The sequence below is a fragment of the Melanerpes formicivorus genome, unplaced genomic scaffold (assembly GCF_026170545.1).
Source record: "Melanerpes formicivorus ecotype bairdi unplaced genomic scaffold, bMelFor1.0.p_v2 SCAF_36, whole genome shotgun sequence".
NCBI classification, from domain to species: Eukaryota; Metazoa; Chordata; class Aves; order Piciformes; family Picidae; genus Melanerpes; species Melanerpes formicivorus.
Genome location: NW_027142388.1, coordinates 2,349,642 through 2,372,029, shown reverse-complemented (window position 1 = coordinate 2,372,029; position 22,388 = coordinate 2,349,642). Strand labels below are relative to the sequence as shown.

Genomic DNA, 22,388 nt, shown 5'->3' with positions numbered 1-22,388 from the left:
CACCACCTCCCTGGGCAGCCTGTTTCCCTCACCACTCTCTCAGTAAAGCTTTTCCTAATGTCCAGCCTAAACCTCCCCTGGCACAACTCAAACCCATTTCCTCTTGTCCTGTCGCTGGTTACTTGGGAGAAGAGACCAAGAGCAGTCTCACTCCAACCTCCTTTCAGGCAGTTGTAGAGAGCAATGAGGTCTCCCTTCAACCTTCTCTTCTCCAGACTAAACAACCTGTAGTGGTTAAGAGCTTAGATGGTAGCAAACTGAGAATTCCTCCCCTGCCCTCCCTGCCTTTTGCCCTGATAAGGAAAAAGGAGATAAAGGGGGGGGAAAAAAGGGTAGGGGAAAAGAGAAGGAGGTAAATCCACCAAAAAATAATCTGGAGTCACTTTGGAAGTAGGAGAAGTAAATTTTTTAACTAGATATATAGATATACAAATATATATATATATCAGTAACAGAGAGGGCTTACAAGGGTAAGGAATAAGAATAAATAGGAAAATATGTAAACCCAAGCCTGGATAGCCTTGTGTTTCCTGGATGTCCATGGATTTCAGTCCTTTAGAGAAGCGTAGATGCAGTAGGGAGAGGCCAGGGCTGACCACATGGAAGAGTCAGGAGACTGGCTGCAGCTGTAGGCCCTCTTGAGCAGGCAAGGGAGAAGAAAGAGAGCAAATGGCATCAGTGTCCTCCTTTTGCTGGACAGGAAAGGGGAGTGAAATAGACTACCTTTGACCCGGGGAGCCACTCCTGGGAAGAGGAAACCAAGTCCCACTCTGTTCACCTGAATCAGGTTTCTTTTGTCCCCTGGGGGAAGCAGGGCTCTTGCAGCCCTCCCCCCAGGATGGGTGTAGCCCAGCACACAACCCCAACTCCCTCAGCTGTTCCTTGTACAATGCCCTCCAAACTCCCCACCAGCCTCGTTGCTCTTCTCTGGATACCCTCCAGCCTTTCAGTGTCTTTCCTCTCCTGTGGTGCCCAGAACTGAATCCAGTACTCACCAGGGCTGAGTACAATGGCACCATCATTTCCCTTCTCCTGCTGGACACTGGTTTTGATCCAGGTCAGGATGCCATTGGCCTTCTTGGCCACCTGGGCACACTGCTGGCTTATGTTCAGCTGTTCACCAGCACTCCCAGATCCTTTTTCCTGGGGCTGCTTTCCACCCACTCTGCCCCAAGCCTGCAGCATTGCTTGGGGTTGTTGTAACCAGAGCCGCAGGACCCAGCTCTTGGTTTTGTTAAACCTCATTGCGTTGAGCACAGCCCATGGATTGAACCTGTCCAGATCTCTCTGCAGTGCCTTTCTTCTCAGGTGGCCAGAAGTGTTGCTGCAGGCTAGGTGCAGTGTGGACACAGTGTGAGGGGGTAACATAACTTGTACGAGCTGGCCTGGGACACTGGTGTGTCCCTGTGAAGGGTGCTGCCAGTGGGGCAGATACAGCCCTCTTGTTAAACCTGCCTGTCTTATACCATCTGTAAAATGCTTAACTTAGAAAGCTGCAAGTAAGGGGGTTTTATTTTGGCAGCACTTTTATGATGAATTTGGTTAAAATGCTGTGGCTAACCTTAGAATGCAGACTGAAACCAGACTGAAACCTTCCTTTTTTGGTTTAAAGCAACAAACCACAAAAAAAATGTAGAGGTTTGCAGGTATGAAAGACAAAAAGCTTCTCAGCTGTTAAAGACTGCAGTGAAAATATTGCAGCTGCCAGCTGAGACTGAAAGATGAAATTATTGGGGTTTTATTATTTGTACTTTAAGCTTTTATTGGTTTCACATATTTGCTTGTAATGTTTACACATTCTAATCACATTTTTAATATCTGTCTTTTGCCTGGCTGTTAGGCAGTTGAGCAGCTGAACATAAAACCAAAGAGCTACAAGGATCTTTTGACAGATGAGCCCTTCACAAGGCAAGACATTGTGACACTGCAGGTAAACTTTGCTCTCTGTTACCTGTCTTCCTATACAGCCTTTTTGCAGAGGATGAAATGTTGCTATGTACACCATTACAGCAGGAGTCTAGAATTATTGGACAGAGGAACATTGTCTATGTCTTGGAGATGAGTAGATTCATGGAATGGTTTAGGTTGGAAGGGACTTTGAAGATCATCCAGTCCCAACCCCTTTGCCATGGGGAGGGACACCTCCCACCAGCCCAGGTTGCTCAAGGCCTCATCCAGCCTGGCCTTGAACACCTTCAGGGAGGGGGAATCCACAATCTCCCTGGATAGCCTGTTCCAGTGGCTCACCACCCTCACTGTAAATAATTTCTTCCTCATCTCCAGTCTAAATCTCCTCTTCTCAAGCTTGAATCCATGCCCTCTCATCCTATCACTATAAGCCTTTGTAAAAAGTCCCTTCCCAGCTATCTTCTAGCCCCTTTCAGGTACTGGAAGGCCTCAGCTGTAAATTGGAGGATGTAAAGAAAATCCATTTAATGCACTGCACAACACCCACTGCAGACTTGGTTTCTCCTATTCAAATGCTGCCTTACCCTGACTTGCTTTGTTGAGGCCAGAATTCAACCTGAAGTGATATGACTAGCCTGGGTATTAAAATTGCTTGTGTGTGTGTGGAATAGGAATCTCTTGTTATTTTCTCATAGTATTTTCTTCCTGTGAATTGTTGAAAGACAGACCAATGTCTTCTCTACAAGCTCTCTTGTTGACAGCACTGCAGGCAGCATGGTGGCTTCACACTGCCAAGCTCTACCACCTGTGGCTTTGTTTGTTAGCCAGAGTTCCTGACTGCAATCTGTTGTGTTTCAGTTTCTGGCTCCAGAGCTCTATCCCCAATCCCACTTCTCTTAAAAACCTTTCAGTTCTGTGTTGAAATTTGTCACTGTTGTTTTCCCACTCCCCTGTGTAATTTGAGTACTGTGGTATCTGTGAGAGCTGGAATTGAGAGTGAGATGGTAACACTGACCCTGCTGTTTGGCAAAGAGGGAGATCTAAAGGCAGTTGCTGTAAAAAAACATGCTTTGCTTTGCAAGTCAGAGCTGAGCAGGGCTGTCTGTAATAGCTGTGTTTATCAGTAGAACATAGCATTTCCAGAGGCTGACTCTGAATATCCTAGGAAGCAGGCAAGGTACCTGTGTTTGGTAGTGAAATACAACATGATAAATGGAAAATTTGAATAATGTCTGTTTATAGATAGTTTGTCCCTTCACATTTTTCTTAATTGTGATACATAAAGGTTGATTCTGCAACTGCTAAGGATGCTCTTTTATCAGAAGAGCAATTGACCTCTAACTTGAACTCTCTCTCCTAATGTGTATAATTAAAAATGAAAGCAGAAAAAGGTTTGTTCTTTCCAGAAGAGAGAGAATTGCATAAAATTGTTTGTTCTGTTCTCTGTGCTAAGCATTATTCAGACACAAATCATAAGCCATCCTTGGACCTGCTGGGTCAAGAGGAGGGCCACAAAGATATCAGAGGGCTGGAGCACTTGTCCTGTGAAGATAGGCTGAGAGAACTGGGGCTGTTCAGCAAGCAGAAGAGAAAGCTACAGGGAGACCATAGAGCTACATTTCAATATCTAAAGGGGACCTACAGGAAGGCTGGGGAGGGACTGTTTAGAAGGGATTGCAGTGACAGAATGAGGGGCAATGTTTTGAAACTGGAGCAGGGGAGATTTAGGTTGAGCATCAGGAAGAAGTTTTGCACAATGAGAGTGGTAAAATATTGGAAGAGGTTGCCCAGGGATGTGGTTGAGGCCCTGTCCCTGGAGACATTCAGGATCAGACTGGATGTGTCCCTGGGCAGCCTGATGTAGTTGGATGTGTCCCTGCTGAATGCAGTGGGGTTGGACAAGATGATCTTTGAAGGTCCCTTCCAACCCATTGAATCTGTGAATCTTTTCTGGTGAGCACCATCTCAGCTGGTCACTTTGATTTTAGTGATAGTTATTTGTAACCTATTGCTTTTTTCTTGTTAAATAGGACAAATTCTTTTGGATTTGAAACTAAACAAAGCAAAATACTCACTTTAGTTACTAATAACAGTATCTTTGATCTGTGATGTCCTTCTCTTTGGAAAGGAATCCACAGTGCTGGCTGCACTTTTGTAGACAGAAATTGGTTTTTTCCCTGGTGAAATGCAAATGTCCTGGGGTAGGGCATGGCAGGTTTTCATCAACATATGGCAATACTGTCAGGCCTAAGGGCAGGAGGGAAAGGCTAATACCATACCCTGGTGTGCAGGATGTAGTACCAAAACTGGAATGTAATTATTCAGGCAAAAGATGTCAGGGATTCTGGTTGACTGTCTTGCTGACAGTGTCAGAAATACATGTGATGTTATGAAACCCTTCCTAGGCAGCAGCAGTCTTTACTGTCACTGCATTTTTTAGACTACAGCTCTTTACCCTCAAGGTGAAATTTCCTTTGCTTAGCTGGTTGACCTTGCCACAATCTCAAGTCAAGCTTTTCATCTTCTGCAGTTCAAGAGTTACTTTTTCCCAGGTTTCTCTCTCTTTTTACAATTTATCAATGTTTTTTTCTTTCCCCTGTATTGCTTTGTGTCTTTTGTAAATGGAATACTGTTGTTGTCTTTTGCCTCTTTCTCATAACTCTAAACCTACTTACATGCTTTTACCTTGAAAGATGATCAGCTCAGCCTAACTTAGCATCCCTTGCAAGTATCATGAATACACTATCAGCTGACAGGCAGCTCAAGTACTTCAGGGTTTATTAGTTATACTTAATGGCAAGGCATGATGTAAAGCACTTAGAGATCCATGGTGACAGGGTATCTGTAGTAGGAAGGCTGGTATTGGCAAAGCTTATTTGCAGTGTTCTTACCTCCCTTTTCTGCTTCCCATTCTGCTACATTGTAGTTCATCATTGCAATTGTTTTAAAGGCAGCTCTGAAAGAGTTTTGACATAATGAGAGTATGTTGGGCCGTGATTCAGAACTAGGTGATTCTTTCAGTCCTGTGTTTTGCAGATTTTTCAGTCTAAATGTTTAACCTCATTTGAAGTTCTCCTCCAAGTAAATTTCTCATTTAATCTTTGTGACAAATCTGGTCAACAGTTGGTAGACATTGTTGTTAATTAGTGCTGCTGTCGATTCTGTGTCTGCTTCAGTCATATGTTTTGCAAAGTATTCTTTGTATAATGATGTGGGACTCAATAGCAAGCACATAAATAAGTATAGTCTGGATTCCCTCATGTAAAAGTGGGCAGGCTGAAACAAGCACAGAGAGAAACAGATCCAAGTAGTGCTTGGTTGAATATGGTGGTGGGCTCTGACACTCCTGTGGACTCCTTCCCATTGCAACTAGTGTGAGAGGGTCCTGAGGAGGGCAAAGTAAGGATGCTACAATACCCTGCTTTCACACCCTGTTTGGTAGGAGGTGTTTGGAGGAGCTAAGAACAATTGCCCCTTTAGCCCCCTGTCAATTCTTCATCCTCCATTGTGTTTCTGTCCATAAACCAGAAACCACAACTTTCAAATGTGTAAGATAAAGCATAAATTATTCCTGTTCTGGAAACTCTTAGAAGCTGTTGTTGGGCTGTGTGCTGGCAGGGGAGGGGAGCTAGTGAGAAATGTGATTCTGCTCAGTGGCAGTGCTTGCACAGAGGCAGAGGTGGTCTCTCCCTTTTCTGCAGAGGAATGGCAATAAACCCCTCAGCCCTGTTGTGCCAGTGGTAATAGGCACAGTCCTCTGATGGCAGCCTCCTGAGAGCCTTGCCTGGTAGATGCACATTAACAAATGCATCTGCTTTGCAGCACAGAAGTTGGGGGGGGAGCATGTGCTCCTGGGATAAATAAATAGGCAAAAATGAAAGTCTGGGTAGAATGCAAACAAGTTTACTGCAGCTAAAGGAAAAAAGAAAAGCTCCTAGTGCTATGTGCTTCCTTATGTCAGTTTTATTGTTTCTGTATAACCTAATCACCCATGACCGAGGCAAGGTTCCCGACAAGCTGTTAAACACCATTGGCGTTTGTGGCAGGAAGCATAACTAATGAGCAAAGCTGGAGGTAGTTGAGCTGTGCTCTGTTAATTGATATTTCACTCCTCAGCTATTTCTCCTTCAGTCTTTGTGTGACAGAAGGTCAAAGCAGATTTCCTCTCAGTTGTGGGTGAGGGCTCTTTGAGGGCAAATCCTTCATTGATGTGTGCACAGAGTGGCTGGTAAAGAAATGACACGTTGGGACAGAGTCAGCATATGAGAGTAACAGTCCTGAAGATAATTAGGGGTGCAGTATGGCCAGCCACATGGTAAGAGAGGAATCAGGCCTCAAAGAAATCACATGGTCTAAAACTGGTGGTTTGAACCTGCTTCTTGAGGGGGGTTGTGTGTATGGTGCTTGACGGAGTTTAAGTGGTTTCCCTAAGTAGGTGAAGTGTTGCCCTTCAGCTCTGCCCCAAGTGGCAGAATGTGGATTGCTGTGAATCCATTTGTCTCTCTTCATGCACAAATCCTCAGTTTTAATTTCCTGGAAAGGATAAGCAGTCTTTCTTCCTTCACCTTTTGAGGTGGTACATCTGTGTGCAAGGCCATGGCTTCTGCCTGGGAAAGCTCCAGCTCGTGATTACTGAAGAGTATTTGGGAGGAGGCAACTTACACCTTCTGGAAACACACAGAGCCTGTTCTCCATGCATCTTGTTGACTGTCAGAGAGCAAGGCTGAAATTAACTCTATTGATACATACATAAACATGTGTGTGAGGTAATAAATAATAAATACACCTGGGTGCTGGTGTCAGAGGATACAAAACCGGTTAGAAAACAGGTCCAGATTTCCACTTCCATAGCTGTTCTATGCAAGTAAGGCAAGATGAAGATACAGGGGGGTTTGACAGTCCATGCCTTGATGCTTGGATTATGTATTGTTTTCTGTCAGATAGAATTTCCAGAAATGACTACTAGGTGTCCTGGGCTGATGTTTTGGCCTTTCTTATTCTGCAGAGGAGCTTGAGGGGAAAACCTTGAAGTCTTTGTGAGAAGAGTATTAAGGACTGTTTAATAATAGTAAAATGTGACTTAGATCACCAGCAGGCATTCCTTGGCTCACTCTCTCTAACAAAAGGTCAAAGTTGTGCAGAAAGTTGCCTGAAGATGGTATAAAGACTCATAGTTAATGGACTGTGTGGTTTTGCTGCTTTCACAGATTGCATCAGGTTGGAAGGGACCCTCAAAGGTCATCTTGTCCAGCCCCCCTGCAGTCAGCAGGGACACATCCAACTGCATCAGGCTACCCAGGGCCACATCCAGTCTGACCTTGAATGTCTCCAGGGACAGGGCCTCAACCACTTTCCTGGGCAACCTGTTCCAGTATTTTACCACTCTCATTGTGCAGAACTTCCTCCTGATGCCCAACCTAAATCTCCTCTGTTCCAGTTTCAAAATATTGCCCCTCATCCTGTCACTGCAATCCCTTCTAAACAGTCCCTCCCCAGCCTTCCTGTAAGATGATGAAATGTAGCTCTAAGATCTCCTGGAGCCTTCTCTTCTCCAGGCAGAACAACCCCAGCTCTTTCAGTCTGTCTTCACAGGAGAGGTGCTCCAACCCTCTGATCACCTTTGTGCCCCTCCTCTGGACCTGCTTTAGTAGGTCCATATCTCTCTTGATATCTTTCTTTTTCGTTGGGGGCCCCAGAGCTGGACACAGTACTCCAGGTGAGGTCTCAGTAGAGCAGAGTGGCAGAATCCCCTCTTTCCATCTGCTGCCCATGCTGCTTTTGAGGCAGCCCAGGATGCCATTTGCCTTCTGGGCTGCAGCTGCCCATTGCTGACTCATTTCCAGCCTCTCACCCACCAGCACTGCAAGTCCTTTTCTGCAGGGTTCTCAATCTCATCATTCCCCAGCCTGGACTGGTGTCTAGGACTGCCCTGACCTAGGTGCAAGACCTTGCACTTTGTCTTACTGAACGTCATGAGATTCTCCTTAGCCCACCTCTCCAGCTTGTTCAGGTCCCTCTGGATGCCATCCTGTCCTTCAGTCTTTTCAGTCACACTGCTCAGCTTGGTATCATCTGCAAACTTGCTGAGGGTGCCTCAATCTCACTGTCAATGCCATTGATGAAGATGTTGAACAGCACTGGTCCCGATACAGACCCTTGAGGAACACTACTTGTCACCCATCTCCATCTGGACATCAAGCCATTGACCACTACCCTTTGAATGCAATCATCCAACCAATTTTTTAACCACTGGCCAGTGCATTCATCAAATCTGTATCTTGAGTAGTCACTCAACAGAGTTTTCATAGTACCACTTCTTTTTTTTTTGGTCCCTATTTTTTATTCTTTTTAAATGCAATTCTGTGTGCACAGATTGAAACAGTTCTGAATGCAACAACCTGCTGTGAGGTTTATTTGGATTTTAAAATGCATTGCAAATGTTCACAGAGCATGTGCAAATCAGGCACACTGTTATAAATAGCAGGAGATAGCAAAGGAGAGGGAGAATTTACATAGATCTGAGGCCAAACCACAGAATGAATGAAAGAATCAGGGGATTGCAGCTCCTTCTTCTTTCTTCTCACTGAGATAGATTCAACTTAGCTCTGTTAGTAACTTCTGTAGGCAAAATATGTGTAATATTATGTTTGGAACTAAATTTGAGATCCCAAAGGGTCCTACTGTGAATAAGGTCCTTGCTGATCTTGGTTGGGGTTGATTATTTTTTTTGTTTTCATCTTTTGTGGTTTGGGGAGTGTGGAAATTATTCTGTCTCTCCCTGTTCACTTATTATGGTGCTGTCTGCCCTTCAAACCAGTTTGTTGCATGCAATGGCTGTCTGCCTGCCAAGCTGTCTGACATTTGGGGTTTTTTGATTGTTATTTTCAGGATCCCACAAACCTGGATAAGTTCAATGTGTCAAACTTCTTTCATGTGAAGAACAACATAAAAGTAGTTGATCCAGGTAAGGATGAATTGAAGGAAGGCTGAGAAAGCACCAACCCAAATGCACAAATGTGATGAAATTGACACTGGATGGATCCCTCAGTGGCTATTGGTAACTTTGACAGCTTCTCGGAAGCACGAATAACTTGTTGAAACTGTCCCTGTCACATCAAAAGGTGTTCAGACATTTTGAAGCAAAGCCATGGCTCTTTGAGAAATCATTAACTGCCTCTCTTGAGTGTTGTGCAAACACGGCAAGCCTTCCATATCCTCTAGGAGCAGGTAGATGAAGGAGAAGTGAGGAGGTAAAATAATTTGCCCTAATGTCCATTAGCCTTGTACCAGAACCAAGGTGAGGAAACCTACATCTCATTGCCTGTCTGCTGGGATCTCTTCCATGTATATTGTCCATCCTTCTGTCTGGATGGCAGTGGACATCCTCCAAGCTAGAGATGGATTTCAGTTTTTCTAAAAGATTCCCCCAACATTATTTTAATAAGACAAAGAAATTATTTTTTTCTTCCTAGATAGTTATGAAATTTGCTTCTTAATTATTTTGGGGTGGTTGGTTTTTTTGGTAGCTAAGTGCTTAGTAATATCTGTTGATATTAAATTACTGAAGGAAAAACATTCTCTCCTTTGCCCCTGAGGTTTTCTTTAGCAGTGTTTCTAATGAGATCTAATTGCTGGTTATAAGCAGGTTGTGTTTTCCTGGCTCTTACTAGGCTCATTTGTTTTGTTTTGTTTTTTAAAGCTAGTATTTCTGCAAGCAAGCATCTCACCTGTTTACCCACTAAATTAAACTCAGAGATGGATTGTGTAAGTCAGCCAATAGTAGGCATATGAAGACAGAGAATAAGTGAATCTTGTAAAAACAAGCAACACCCCCCCCTTAATTTTAAAATAAAATAGTAAAATAAAACCAAATTGCAGTCCACCAGCCTTGTCCCCCTTTGAGAGAGGTGATTCTGATGGAGCAGGTCCAGAGGAAGGCCACAAAAATGATCAGGGGACTGGAACACCTCTGCTACAAGGACAGGCTGAGGGAGCTGGGGTTGTTCAGCCTGGACAAGAGGAGGCTCCAGGGAGTCCTTAGAGCAGCCTTCCAGTACCTGAAGGGGGCTACAAGAAGGCTGCAGAGGGACAGGTTGCAAAAGCCTGCAGTGATAGGATGAGGGGCAGTGGTTTGAAATAAGAGATAAGATTTAGATTGGATGTTAGGAACAAGTTCTTTACCATGAGGGTGGTAGAACACTGCAACAGTTTGCCCAGGTAGGTAATTGAGGCCCCATACTTGGAGACCTTCAAGGTGAGGCTCAACAAGGCTCTGAGCAACCTGATCTAGTGGAAGATGTCCCTGCTGACTGCAGGGGGGTTGGATCAGATGACCTTTGGAGGCCCCTTCCAACCCAAACCATTTTAGGATTCTATGATCTCATGTTGGGATTGTTGCATCACAAGCCAGGCCATTCAGTGAGGGGACAAAGGAGAGGAGTTCATTTTGTGCCCAACTGTATCTTGCTTTTATTCTGTAAAATCTTTACCAGACTTGCATGAATTTAAAGGATTTATGGTGGCTTTGATGAAATTTTTGCAGTAGTTGAAGTTTTTCTTCTTTTCTTTGTTGTACTTCACCATATTGCCATTTTTTGTGCTATATTTCAAGTTATGCTGTTGCTAGTGCTATACCTTAGCATTTGTTACTGTTTCTGCAGGAATGAATAAGGTACTAGACCTTTGCATTTAAGAAACTAGTAGAAAGAACATCTGGAAGGTTGTTGTAAACTTTAGAGATGTAATAAACTGAAGGAGAACAAAACAGAATTTTCCTTTTAACTCTGAATGATTTAACTTTGTTTTATCCAGATGAAGAAAAAGCAAAATTGGATCCCTCTTACTATTTGAAAAATACAAATGCAGAGACCCGGGAGACCTTACTGGAGCTTTACAAGGAATTCAAAGGTGATGATATTCTAGCAGCTACCATGAAGGCTCCTGAAAAGAAGAAAGTGGATAAGCTGAATGCAGTAAGTTGCCTTAATTTGTAGTTTGGCACTGACTGACTTCCTCAGGAATGATACTAGATGTTTTCCATCTTAGAGGCCATATTGCAGTACAAACAGACTCTGCTCCTTCTGTTTGCTGTTGTATGGAAATTTGTCATAGGTGAGAACATGAGAATCATTTTGGGATTCCTTAGAAATGCATTGGATGTGTCAGTGATTTTCTCTGTCTTAAATCATTGTAAAGGAGCCTAAACCTTCTAGAAATGGAGCACAATAGAAAGGAAGAATCTTTTTGATGTGGTTATGGTGTGTGTCTTGGAAGAACCCTTTTGTCCTGGGTTGCAATCTCTTGCTTTGAATTTGTTTATCATTGCTTCATGCAGTTGTTGGCAGAGAGAACACACCTTAAGGCCAGTGCAAGTGAATCATTTCTCATCTGGGCAAATACATAAATCATCCACAGCTGCTCCTTCTTTTTTTTTCCCACTGGAATTCAGGATTTTTAGTGGGATATTTTAAGGGCTATTTTTCCAGGTGCATGTTACTGTAGAGAAACAGTTCATCTGTGTCTAGGTTTTCTATGTCAAAGGCTGTTTGAAATGGGCAAGACAGAATATCTTTCATTTAATAATTATGGGATGTGTGTGTCTACATGCTTTGATTACACTTACATGAAAATGCAGAATGATGCAGCATATGGCTTTGAATGAGGTTTAGTGACAGACTGAGGAACATAGATGACCAAATAGAATTACATTTGCCTGTTTTTCAGGGCATCATAGTGTTAGAGGAAAACAAAAGCCGCTGGGAGAGAGAATAAAAAGATATGAGAGACAATGTGAGGCAAGCACTACATGTGTTGGAGGGTCAGATGGTCATCCTATGGATGAGTGTGCATGGATGCAATCTAACCTTGTAGACAGAGCATCAGCCTGACCTGTTTTCTTCACAGGCACTGCCCCAGAACCACTAACCAGATCTCCGAACTTATTAGAGCTCTGTAATTTGCTACAAAATCCATGTGTGAGGATCACGTTTCCTTTCTGCAGGAGAATCGCAAAGCTCAAAATAGACATCGGGAGCCAAGGGACAGTGCCTCTGCATGCAGAAGGGCCATGTGTGGGAGGGGAGGGTGGTTTGGTTTCCACCACAGCATCACTGTGGTTCACTGGATTTTCCTTCCACTTACTCAGCAACGTTGGAAGAATTTTACAGATGTCATGCCAGAAGTACTTCTTTCATGTCTCCACCTGCAGCTATACAAATAAAGTCCCATTATAGAATCCTTGCACAATAATGTATCAAACTGTATGCTCCTTGAACTCCCAAACTAGAGTTCCATCAGAGCACATGTTATAGGGAACAGATTGAGAATTATTGCTGCATCATACATTTAATTCTTTCTATAGGAGCTAGAGTGGAAAGTCTGCCTTCAGAGGGATGACATTTGTGTGTTTCTAGTGCTTATCTAGTATTTTTAGTAGATTAATTCTTAGATCTGATGTCTTTTTCTCCTTCTTTTCCTTTGCAAACAGGCTCACTATTCCACTGGAGCAGTAAGTGCTTCCTTCACCTCCACTGCCATGGTGCCTGAAACTACCCACGAAGCAGGTACCAGAATAACTTAGCCAGAAGCTCTTTATTTACTTGCCAGCTTTAAAGTGTGCTCCCTAGCACATGTACATTTATGAGGACTGAAGGAATGTATTGATAATTGGTCAGTACTGAAGCCATGGAAATGTATTCCCTGAGCAGATATACCCTTACTTTCCAGTGAGCTCATTCTGGAACTAATGGAGCAATTATGAATTAATTTCAGCTTTGAATGGCAGTTACTTACATTGAACTGAAATTAATGAGGTATTTTCTATGCCTGGGGACCAAAAAATGGGATATCCACTTATGTAAATTAGGAATGAAATACAATCTCCTCTTAAACAGCGTACAGAGTCTTTGCCACCCTTTTAGCTTCACCCAGTGTTGGTTAAAATGCCTGCAAATTTTGTGGTGATAACTTTGAATTTACTGGTTTTAGTATAATGAAGTTTTTCTTGCATTCTCCAGCCTAAACACAAATGTATAGGATTTATTTAATTTTAATACTGATTAAATAGCTGAGCAAAGCATATTCCAAGTTGAAGAGAAAGGTCCAGCTTTGGGCACTAGCATGTAGATGTCACATGCTTAGGCAAAAAATGAATACACTGCCACAACTGCACCTACCGTGTTCAGTTCCTTTACTTGGTGGTGGATTACAGTGATTTGCAGGTGACTCTGTGAGTGTTGAAAATATCTTAACTAACTGGACATTTTCACATAATGGAAGTGGGAAGTTGGTTTGACTTTCCATTAATGTCTCCAGTAACAGCTTCATTTGTTTTCAGAACTGGGCAGGTCCTCCTGTGTCAGCCGTTTGTGGTTGACTGATGAGTACCTGCTTGTTTTCCAAGTTTAACAAAAACCAATTTGGTTTCAAAGTAACATTTGTGATTGGTAGGCACTATTTGAAAATTACAGTTTGTAATGAATGCCTCTGTGACTTAAAAATATAGATGATATTGCTGGCTCTCAAGGATTTGGTGGTTTTCTCTAATGGAAAGTGTTACACAGACATTAATGTGAGGTTATCATAGATGAATTGTGGAGTATGGTCCCTGAAGATTTGGTGCCCCAGGGAAAGAGGTCAGAAAGAATATGGACCTGATGGAGCAGATCCAGAGGAGGGCCATGAAAACGATCAGGGGGTGGAGGACAGGCTGAGGGGAACTGGGCTTGTTCAGCCTGGAGAAGAGAAGGTTCCAGGGAGACCTAAGAGCAGCCTTCCTGAAGGGGGCCCTACAAGAAGGCTGCAGGGGGACTGTTTCCAAAGGCCTGTAGGGATAGGACAAGGGGCAGTGGTTTGAAATTAAAGAAGAGCTGATTTAGATTGGCTGTTAGGAACAAGTTATTTAGCATGAGGTTAGTGGAGCACTGACACAGGTTGCCCAGGGAGGTAGTTCAGGCCCTATCCCTGATAGCTCCAAGCTACCTAATGTAGTGGAGGATGTCCCTGCTGAGTGCAGGGGGGTTGGACTAGATGACCTTTGGAGGTTCCTTCCAGCCCAAACTATTCTAGGATTCTATGAAAACAGAATCTAGCAATTTGTTTTCTGATGATTTCTGAAGATTAAAGAGTTAGCTAATTATTGTCTTTTGCTTTGATACAGCTGCAATTGAAGAAGATGTTGTGAGATACAAATACGTGAAGAAGAAGGGCTATGTGCGACTTCACACTAATAAAGGAGATCTGAACCTGGAGCTGCACTGCGACATGGTATTGTGTGCCCCATAAAATCAGTCTCCTTAAACAACAAACAGAACAGGAGCTGGTAATGGAAATGTCCAAAGAAAGGAATAGTGTGTAGTTGAAAGAGATCAATAAGCAGCTGTCAGTTGTTTTGGTGCCTTTTCATTACATACACAGGGCTCCACTGTCAAATGCATTATATCATGTTATATATTATGCTACTCTATGTATACATCACAGAATGTTAGGGGTTAGAAGGGACCTCCAGAGATCATCCAGTCCAAAACCCCTGCCAGAGCAGGATCACCCATGGCAGACCACACAGGATCTCATCCAGGCAGGTTTTGAATATCTTCAGAGAAGGAGACTCCACAATCTTTCCAGGCAGCCTGCCCCAGGGCTCCATCACCCTCACCACAAAGAAGCGCCTCCTCATGTTGAGGTGGAACCTCCTGTGTTCTAGGTTGTATCCTTTGTCCCTTGCCTATCACTGTGCACCACCAAAAAGAACCTGGCGCCTTCATCCTGACACCCACCCCTCAGATATTTATATAGATCTTGCTAAGGTCTCTGTTCTCTGTGAGTAGTCCAGTACACTTTAGTGGACCCCTTACAATGTGTCAAGGTACATGTTTAGACTTCTGAAGGGTCAGGATTATAGTGACCCAAACAATGATAAGAAAAGTAGCGAGAAAGAAGAAGGGAGAACACAGAGAAGAAAGAACATCCCAAGGTTTCACAGCAGGTTACTGGCAGAACCAGGAAAAGAACCTCAGCAGAACCAAGAGCAGTCTATCAATCTGAGTACATGTAGTTAAGATCCCCAGAAGTAGTGAATTCCCTTCTAAATCCTGAGCTTTACAGGACAAAATGAAATTAAAGCCTTATAATAGGTTTTTACTTCATTTTTTAGCCTCAGTTTCTAAGGTTCAAGCTTTCAAACATCTTCGTGTTGCAATTAAGAGGAAGACATCCATTCTAAACCCCAACAGCCTCAGTTTTTTTATAGTCAGTACAGTCTGATTCTGGGGAAGTCTGTGACTCTTAAAATAATAAATGTGGCAAGAGTTATGCTAGACCAAGACCAGTGATGTCTGAGACATCACTGCTTGCCACTGTACTTGCTTGTTTATTTGTACAACCACATCTATAAAAGGAATAAAAAAAAAGGTTTTCAATATAAAAAGCCTAAACCTTCTGTTGTTCTCTGACATTTTTATCTCAGGGGGTTATAGGTCTGAAGGATTTAGGAAGTTGAAGTATGAGAAGAGGGATTTAAATGGTAACACTTCTGCTGGTTGTGACCCTCACAGAGTTTAAGGACAGTGGTGCTGGCTAGGAGCTGGAGTGCCTGGTATGAAATCCAGAGGTGCACTGGCAGAATGCATCCTTTTTAGCCTTGGAGAAAGAAAAAGGAGCAAACAGGGCAAGACTGCTGGCTTCCCCTTCTCTTCCTTTCTCTCACATGTGTAAGGAGCAAGATACGTGTAAACATCTCAAGCTGACCTATGGAAACCATATGAGAATCTCCACAGCAGCTGTCATGCCAGTGATTCTGTAGGTGCCTGTCAACCCTGCAGGTGTTTTCCATGCTCTTAAATAGTAACACTAGGTCATAAGGCAAAAAGCAGAGGATGTTAGTACAGCAATATTTGGGGGAAGAAGTAGAATGAGCAGATTGCCTTGATCATTTGGTTTGCCATATGTTCTCAAGTTGGCTCCTGAGAATGCAGGCTGACTGCAGCTATTCCTACCAGTGTGGGTGTTCTGGCCATATGTGACCAGTGCCACTCAGTCCTGAGGACCCTGTCTCAGTTGCCCATTATAAATTTCCTGCAATACTGTGTCCAGTTTTGGGCTCCCCAGTTCAAGAGAGACAGGGATCTACTAGAGACAGTCCGGTGAAGAGTTACAAGGATGATTGGGGAACTTGGACATCTCTGCTATGAGGAAAGACTGAGAGACCTGGGGCTGTTTAGTCTTAAGAGAAGAAGGCTGAGGGAGGACCTTATCAATGTCTATAAATATCTTAGGGGTGGGTGTCAAGATGAAGGTGCCAGGTTCTTTTTTGTGGTGCCCAGTGATATGACAAGGGACAAAGCGTACAAGCTAGAACACAGGAGGTGCCACCTCAAGGTGAGGAGACACTTCTTTGTGGTGAGGGTGATGGAGCTCTGGAGCAGGCTGCCCAGAAAGGTTGTGAAGTTGTCTTCTCCAGAGACATTCAAAACCTGCCTGGATGTGTTCCTGTGTGGTCTGCCATGGGTGATCCTGCTTTGGCAGGGGGGGTTGGACTAGGTGATGCCTGGAGGTCCCTTCTAACCCCTAACATTCTGTGATTCTGTATGATACCCATTGTGTTTCCTTTTCTCCAGATGAATTCCTACACACCTCCCATTCACACATACTGCTTCCCCCTGTGCACGTTGGAGGTGTGCACTGTTTTACACAGCCAGACCTGCTTGAACCCTGGCCTCTACCCATCTGTTTCTTTCATTTCTTGGTGTCAATTAAATCAGGATGAATTAAGCAGACCCTTGGCACTGCAGAGAGGAAAAAAGTATATATTTAGAATAAGTAGGAAAAACTTGCTGCTTGGAGGAGGTTTTGACAACATCCACTTCAGGTCACCAGCCTAGGTCTATTAAATCAGTTCATCCGGGAGGGACTTGGGTTTCTGCCTTTACTATATAAGGACTTTGTGCTTCTAACTTTGGGTTTCCTGTATTACACTGAGGTTAGGCACTTAAGGTAACTCAGTGCAAATAGACCAAACATGGAAGCATAGAATGGTTTGGGTTGGAAGGGACTTCCAAAGGTCATCTAGTCTAATGCCCCTGCAGTCAGCAGGGACATCCTCCACTAGATCAGGTTGCTCAGAGCCTCATCAAACCTGACCTTGAGTATCTCCAGGGATGGGGTCTCAGCTACCTCTGTGGGCAACCTGTTCCCAGTGTCCCACCACCCTCAAGGTAAAGAACTTGTTGCTAACATCCAATCTAAATCTGCTTTTCTCTAATTTCAAACCATTGCCCCTCATCCTATCACTCCTGGCCTTTGTAAACAGTCCCTCTGTAGCCTTCTTTTGGCCCCCTTCAGGTACATCTTTGGAAGGAAGGAGAGGTTACCTATGAAATGTTTAAGGATGTTGCTAGGTCATGTAGGAAAAAGAGAGGCAAAAGCCCATTTAGAGCTTAGACTGGCCTCTTGTGTGAAGAACAAAAAATCCTTTTATAAATATATTAATGGTAAAAGGAGGGGCAAGGACAAGCTCCACTCCTTAGTGGACATGGAGGGGAATATTGTAACTAAAGATGAGGAAAAGGTTGAGGTACTTAACACCTTCTTTGCCTCAATTTTTAATAGCAAGATAGGGTGTCTTCCAGACAGCTGGCCTCCTGAGCTGGCAGATGGAGTCAGGGAGCAGTGTAATCCAGGAGGAAGTAGTTAGAGACCTGCTTAGCCACTTGGATCCCCACAAGTCCATGGGACCTGAGGAGATCCATTCTAGGGCACATGAGTTTGCCAAGCCGCTCTCCATCATTTACCACCATTCCTGGCTCACTGGAGAGGTCCCAGATGACTGGAAGCTGGTCAACGCGATGCCCATCCACAAGAAGGGCCAGAAAGAGGAACCAGGGAATTACAGGCCTCTCAGCCTGACCTCAGTGCCAGGCAAGATTATGGAACAGGTCATCTTGAGTGCAATCACACAGCACTTACAGGATGGCCAAGGGATCAGCAGGAGCAGGGAGGTCATTCTGCCCCTGTACTCTGCACTGGTTAAGCCACACCTTGAGTCCTGTGTCCAGTTCTGGGCCCCTCAGTTTAGGAAACACGTTGAGTTGCTGGAATCTGTCCAGAGAAGGGCAACAAAGCTGGTGAGGGGTTTGGAGCACAAGCCCTATGAGGAGAGGCTGAGGGAGCTGGGGTTGCTTAGCCTGGAGAAGAGGAGGCTCATGGGAGACCTCATTGCTCTCTACAACTACCTGAAGGGAGGTTGTAGACAGGCAGGGGCTGGTCTCTTCTCCCAGGCAACCAGCACCAGGACAAGAGGACACAGTCTCAAGCTGCAGCAGGGAAGGTTTAGGCTGGATGTTAGGAAGAAATTCTTCCCAGAAAGAGTGATTGGCCATTGGAATGGGCTGCCTGGGGAGGTGGTGGAGTCACCATCACTGGAGGTGTTCAGGAGGAGACTTGATGGGGTGCTTGGTTGCATGGTTTAGTTGATTAGATGGTGTTGGGTGATAGGTTGGACTTGATGACCTCGAAGGTCTTTTCCAACCTGGTTAATTCCATTCTACTCTACTCCATTCTACTTTACTGGCAGGCCACTCTTAGGTCTCCCTGAAGGCTTCTCCAGGCTGAACAACCTCAGCTTATCCTTACAAACATCTAACACACAGATCAGCTGCAGTGGATGTATTGAGACAGGCACAAAAAAAAGGAGAAATGCCAAAATGAAGCCTTTCTAAACACATCCAGCTCACCCTGCTTGTGAATATGTACATCAATAGTCTTAATTAATCACATACCAAGTTTTTTATCAGCTCTTGTGGTTTATCCAGTGCACAGGTTGAGCCAATTCTGCTTGATACTTGAAGCTGTGAAAGGGTTTATATGCAGGATTTGGTTTTCCTGAAAAAGTGTGTACAATCTGGGAAAGGTCCTTAAATGCAGTCAGGGGGCCTGGATTCTGTCATAATGCTTGCCAAAAAATGTTGGTGCCTGACTTTTCTAACATATTTTTCATGGGTATTACCTCAGCATTTCAGAAAGAAAGGGAGAAAAAAATTTAGCTCAAAGTACTGTGTTTGTGCACACTGGGATCAGCAGCAAAATTGGGACCTCTGGACTCAACATACAGCTCTGTGCTGCTTGAGCCACTGAGAGTAAATAACAGTATTAGGTGGTCATTGCTGTTTGAATTCAGACAAAATGTGTGTGATTGGGAGAATTCATCCTTCTGCTCTCTCAAGTGGTGCAACTACAGGAGCAAGTGAATGGTTTATAAGCCACATTAGAGTGGTGCTTAGCTTCTCTTTTTAGAGACTGGGCACAGCCTGCCCACTTGTTGTCTTGGCCTGACTACAGGCTCCTTTTTTTAGTTGCTGAGTGATATTCTGTGCTCTGGTTATCATGGAAGCCACCCATAGCAGTGGTTGTATTTACACAGGACTGCAAATACATGATTGTGAAATGCTTTAGGAAGTTTGAGGATGAAGTTGCTATATAAATGTGACAAATGAGTACCTGTGTCCGGAGGTAGGACTTGGAACATTCAAATTACCTTTTAAAATAGCCCTGTGGCTTAGGTTTCAATGCACACTTTGAGGTGTCTATTTCTTGCTGAAGTGGACAACAGCAAGTGCCATACTTGCTGTCTCAGAGTGTTTGTCTACTGTGTCAATTGTATTTTCATGCTTATGGACTGTATTTGAGCAAAATATTCTTGCAGTTGTGCTCTCAGCAGTCGGCTTCTGAAGTCTACCCAGTATTCAGCACCCGCCTTGGGTTCTTACTGCCTCTTCCTTCACAGCTCTTTGGGCTCCCTTTCTTTTCCCTCTTTTCTGAGAGCTATCTGGCAGCATGGATTGTTTGGTCCATATGTGACTTTTTTATTTAGAAATAAATCTAGAGATCTTCATATACTAATACTTTAAGGTGCCAATCAATGAGATTGATAGTGATGAGAATTTTTTTTTTTCCCCCACACCAAAAACCTAATCAAGAAATGTTTTGTATTGATCTAGGGCAGGAAATCAGCACTGCAATGTGATTGAAGTCATCAGTTACTTTGTGACAGAATTCAGAAGCAGAGCATGAAATAGGGCTAGAATCCAGGTACTTTCTGTGTTTGAAATCACTTGTTCAGAGCACCAGAAAACTTCACTTGGGTTTCAGAAAGATGATGTGTGACTTAAGTCACTGACCTAAGAAAAAGCAATAAAAAGAGTTTAGAAGATAAACTGGAATATTTTTTTTTTCCTCCCTTTTGAGTGTGTGCCTCAAATGAGCAAAGGTGCACCACTGCTGTCTCCACATCAGAGTGCTGTGCCTAGTGCTCTGTCTTGCCATTTGTTTTTCTCCCAGTCTTCTTACTCAGATACAGTATGTTCCTCCTGATGGGGACTAATCAGATGGCCATTTGTTAGGGACATTTTCCAGGAAGCTGACTTCAGCTGGGCAGAAGCCTCAATTGTTGTATACACTAATTGGAAACAAATTTTTTGTAACATTCTGGCAGTACAGAGACTTAACAGCATCCAACAAGTGTTATTCCTTCAGCTCTAGTCTAATGCATTGCCAAACAAATAAAAAAGAGAAATAACTGATGAAAGGCAATGAATGTCACTGGCTTTCAGTGGTTTAGGCACTATGATTTTCCCACTCTCTTCCAGTTGTTTTAGCTGCTTTAATCAGGATGTTGCAGGGAACAACTGCCAGCATCATCATAGAATAGCTCAAGTTGGAAGGGACCTTGGAGATCATCTACTCCAACTTCCCCACCATGGGGCAGGGACAGCTCTCAACTAGACTTGGCTGCTCCCTTGAGGCCTTGAGCACCCCTAGGGAGGAGGCATCCACAACCTCCCTGGGCAGCCTATTCCAGAGTCTTACCACTCTTGTACTGAAGAACTCCTTTCTAAGATCCAGTCTGGCCCTGCTCTCTCCTGGCTTCAAACCATTCCCCCTTGTCCTATTGCTAGATACCCTCATGAAGAGTCCCTCTGCAGCCTTCCTGTAGGATCCCTTCAGGATTGGAAAACAGCTTTAAGGTCTCCCCTGGAGTCTTCTCTTCTTTAGGCAGAACAACCCAGTCCATGTGTATTCTAATCTACTAGTGATGCAGTTGCACCTTGTAGTGGAACAGCTTCCTAAGGCAGGGTACAGGCTTTACCTTGTGCATAAAGTCAAACTAACTTGGAGGTGGAAGTGCAAAAGCAGTGTGGTGCAATTGTTAAAGTGGAGAACTAGGAGCTGGTAAACCTTTGCCGTGAACTTGCTGTAGCTGTGTCGTTTGGTTACAGGTTTTTTAAGTCAGTGGCATCCCATTTTTGCTTTCATAATGAGCAGTAAATGTTGGCATCATTCTGAATTCCCAGGCAGTAACATGTTTCAAAGATGCCTGATTGCTGGAGTGCAGCTATGCAAATAACCTAGGCTGCCTGTTGGAAACAGCAGCCCTGCCTAAGAGTAGACAGTAGCAGACTCCTTGTCTCTGTACCTGTGAAAGGGAATAAACATTCTTGCCTTCGCCTCTAGGTTGCTTTGAAGCTTTCTTGTTTAGTGCTTGTGCTTTATTGTGGCATGGAAATGCATGACTTGTTAAAAAAAATATATAAACATAAAACCAGACCACAACAGCCTGTCAAAATGATCCACAGGTAGTTTGGTGTGCTTCTCACATCTCTCTTTTGTGAGTTCTCATACAAGTGGTCACTCTTGATCTGGTGGTAAAAGACATGCCCATAGCGGCAGCTGAGTGCTGATCTGTACCTGTCATGGCAGTTTGTGTAAACTCACCTGTCTCTCAGGTTTTATAAGGTCTGAGGGCAAGTTGGCATAACAAAGAAGAATGTGAGATGGATTTCAAAGCTCCATCCAGCACTCCAGAAATGCTCTTTGAGGTTTTAAGACCTGACAAACTGTGCTTAACAATGATGTCTTGACATAACTATCTGAAGAAGTCATTATTTTACAAATACTGCTGTTTTAATCTTTTGAGGCCCTCTGACCTGTTAAATATGCCTGTGATCTATGAATGTGCAATCCAGCCCCTCTTCTTTGAAATCATTTCTCCTTTTGTGTGAGGGACTATTCTGAAGATCAGAAGCCTGTAAACTTCTAATCCATTTTCAGTGGGAAAGAAGTGAGTTGCTGAAAAAAAATATCTTTTGACCTCCTGGCCTGATAAGATACCCCAGGCTTTCTGAATCCCTCATGTTCTCTCTTACTTAAGCATCCATTCTGTCAGGGTCATTATGGCACTGTATGGCAGATAACTGGCTGATGTCTTACCAGGGTCTCTGTTGACTCAGTATTGTGGTTGTGGAGATCAAGAACTTGATCCTGATATGGTTGCAAATGACTTAGTACATTATCATTTTTTTTTTCATTGAAACAGAGCACTGTAGGAATAGTTGCAGCTTCTAACTTTGAAAGTTCTTCTCAAAAGAAACTAAAAAAATCCATGCAGTGGTTTGAGCCTTAACTGGGAGTTAAGAGCTCAGATGGGGGCA

At 43.7% G+C, this 22,388-nt stretch overlaps 1 protein-coding gene across 1 annotated transcript in view; it reads left to right on the top strand.

Annotated features, from left to right (window-relative positions):
• Positions 1 to 22,388, top strand: part of PPIL2 (peptidylprolyl isomerase like 2) — an 88,984-nt gene that overhangs the window by 26,091 nt on the left and 40,505 nt on the right. Inside the window, exons 8-12 of the mRNA XM_068157282.1 lie at positions 1,841 to 1,930; positions 8,797 to 8,872; positions 10,720 to 10,880; positions 12,395 to 12,470; positions 14,066 to 14,172. Of these exons, the coding sequence (XP_068013383.1) occupies positions 1,841 to 1,930; positions 8,797 to 8,872; positions 10,720 to 10,880; positions 12,395 to 12,470; positions 14,066 to 14,172 (510 nt within the window). The remainder of the gene's footprint in view (positions 1 to 1,840; positions 1,931 to 8,796; positions 8,873 to 10,719; positions 10,881 to 12,394; positions 12,471 to 14,065; positions 14,173 to 22,388) is intronic.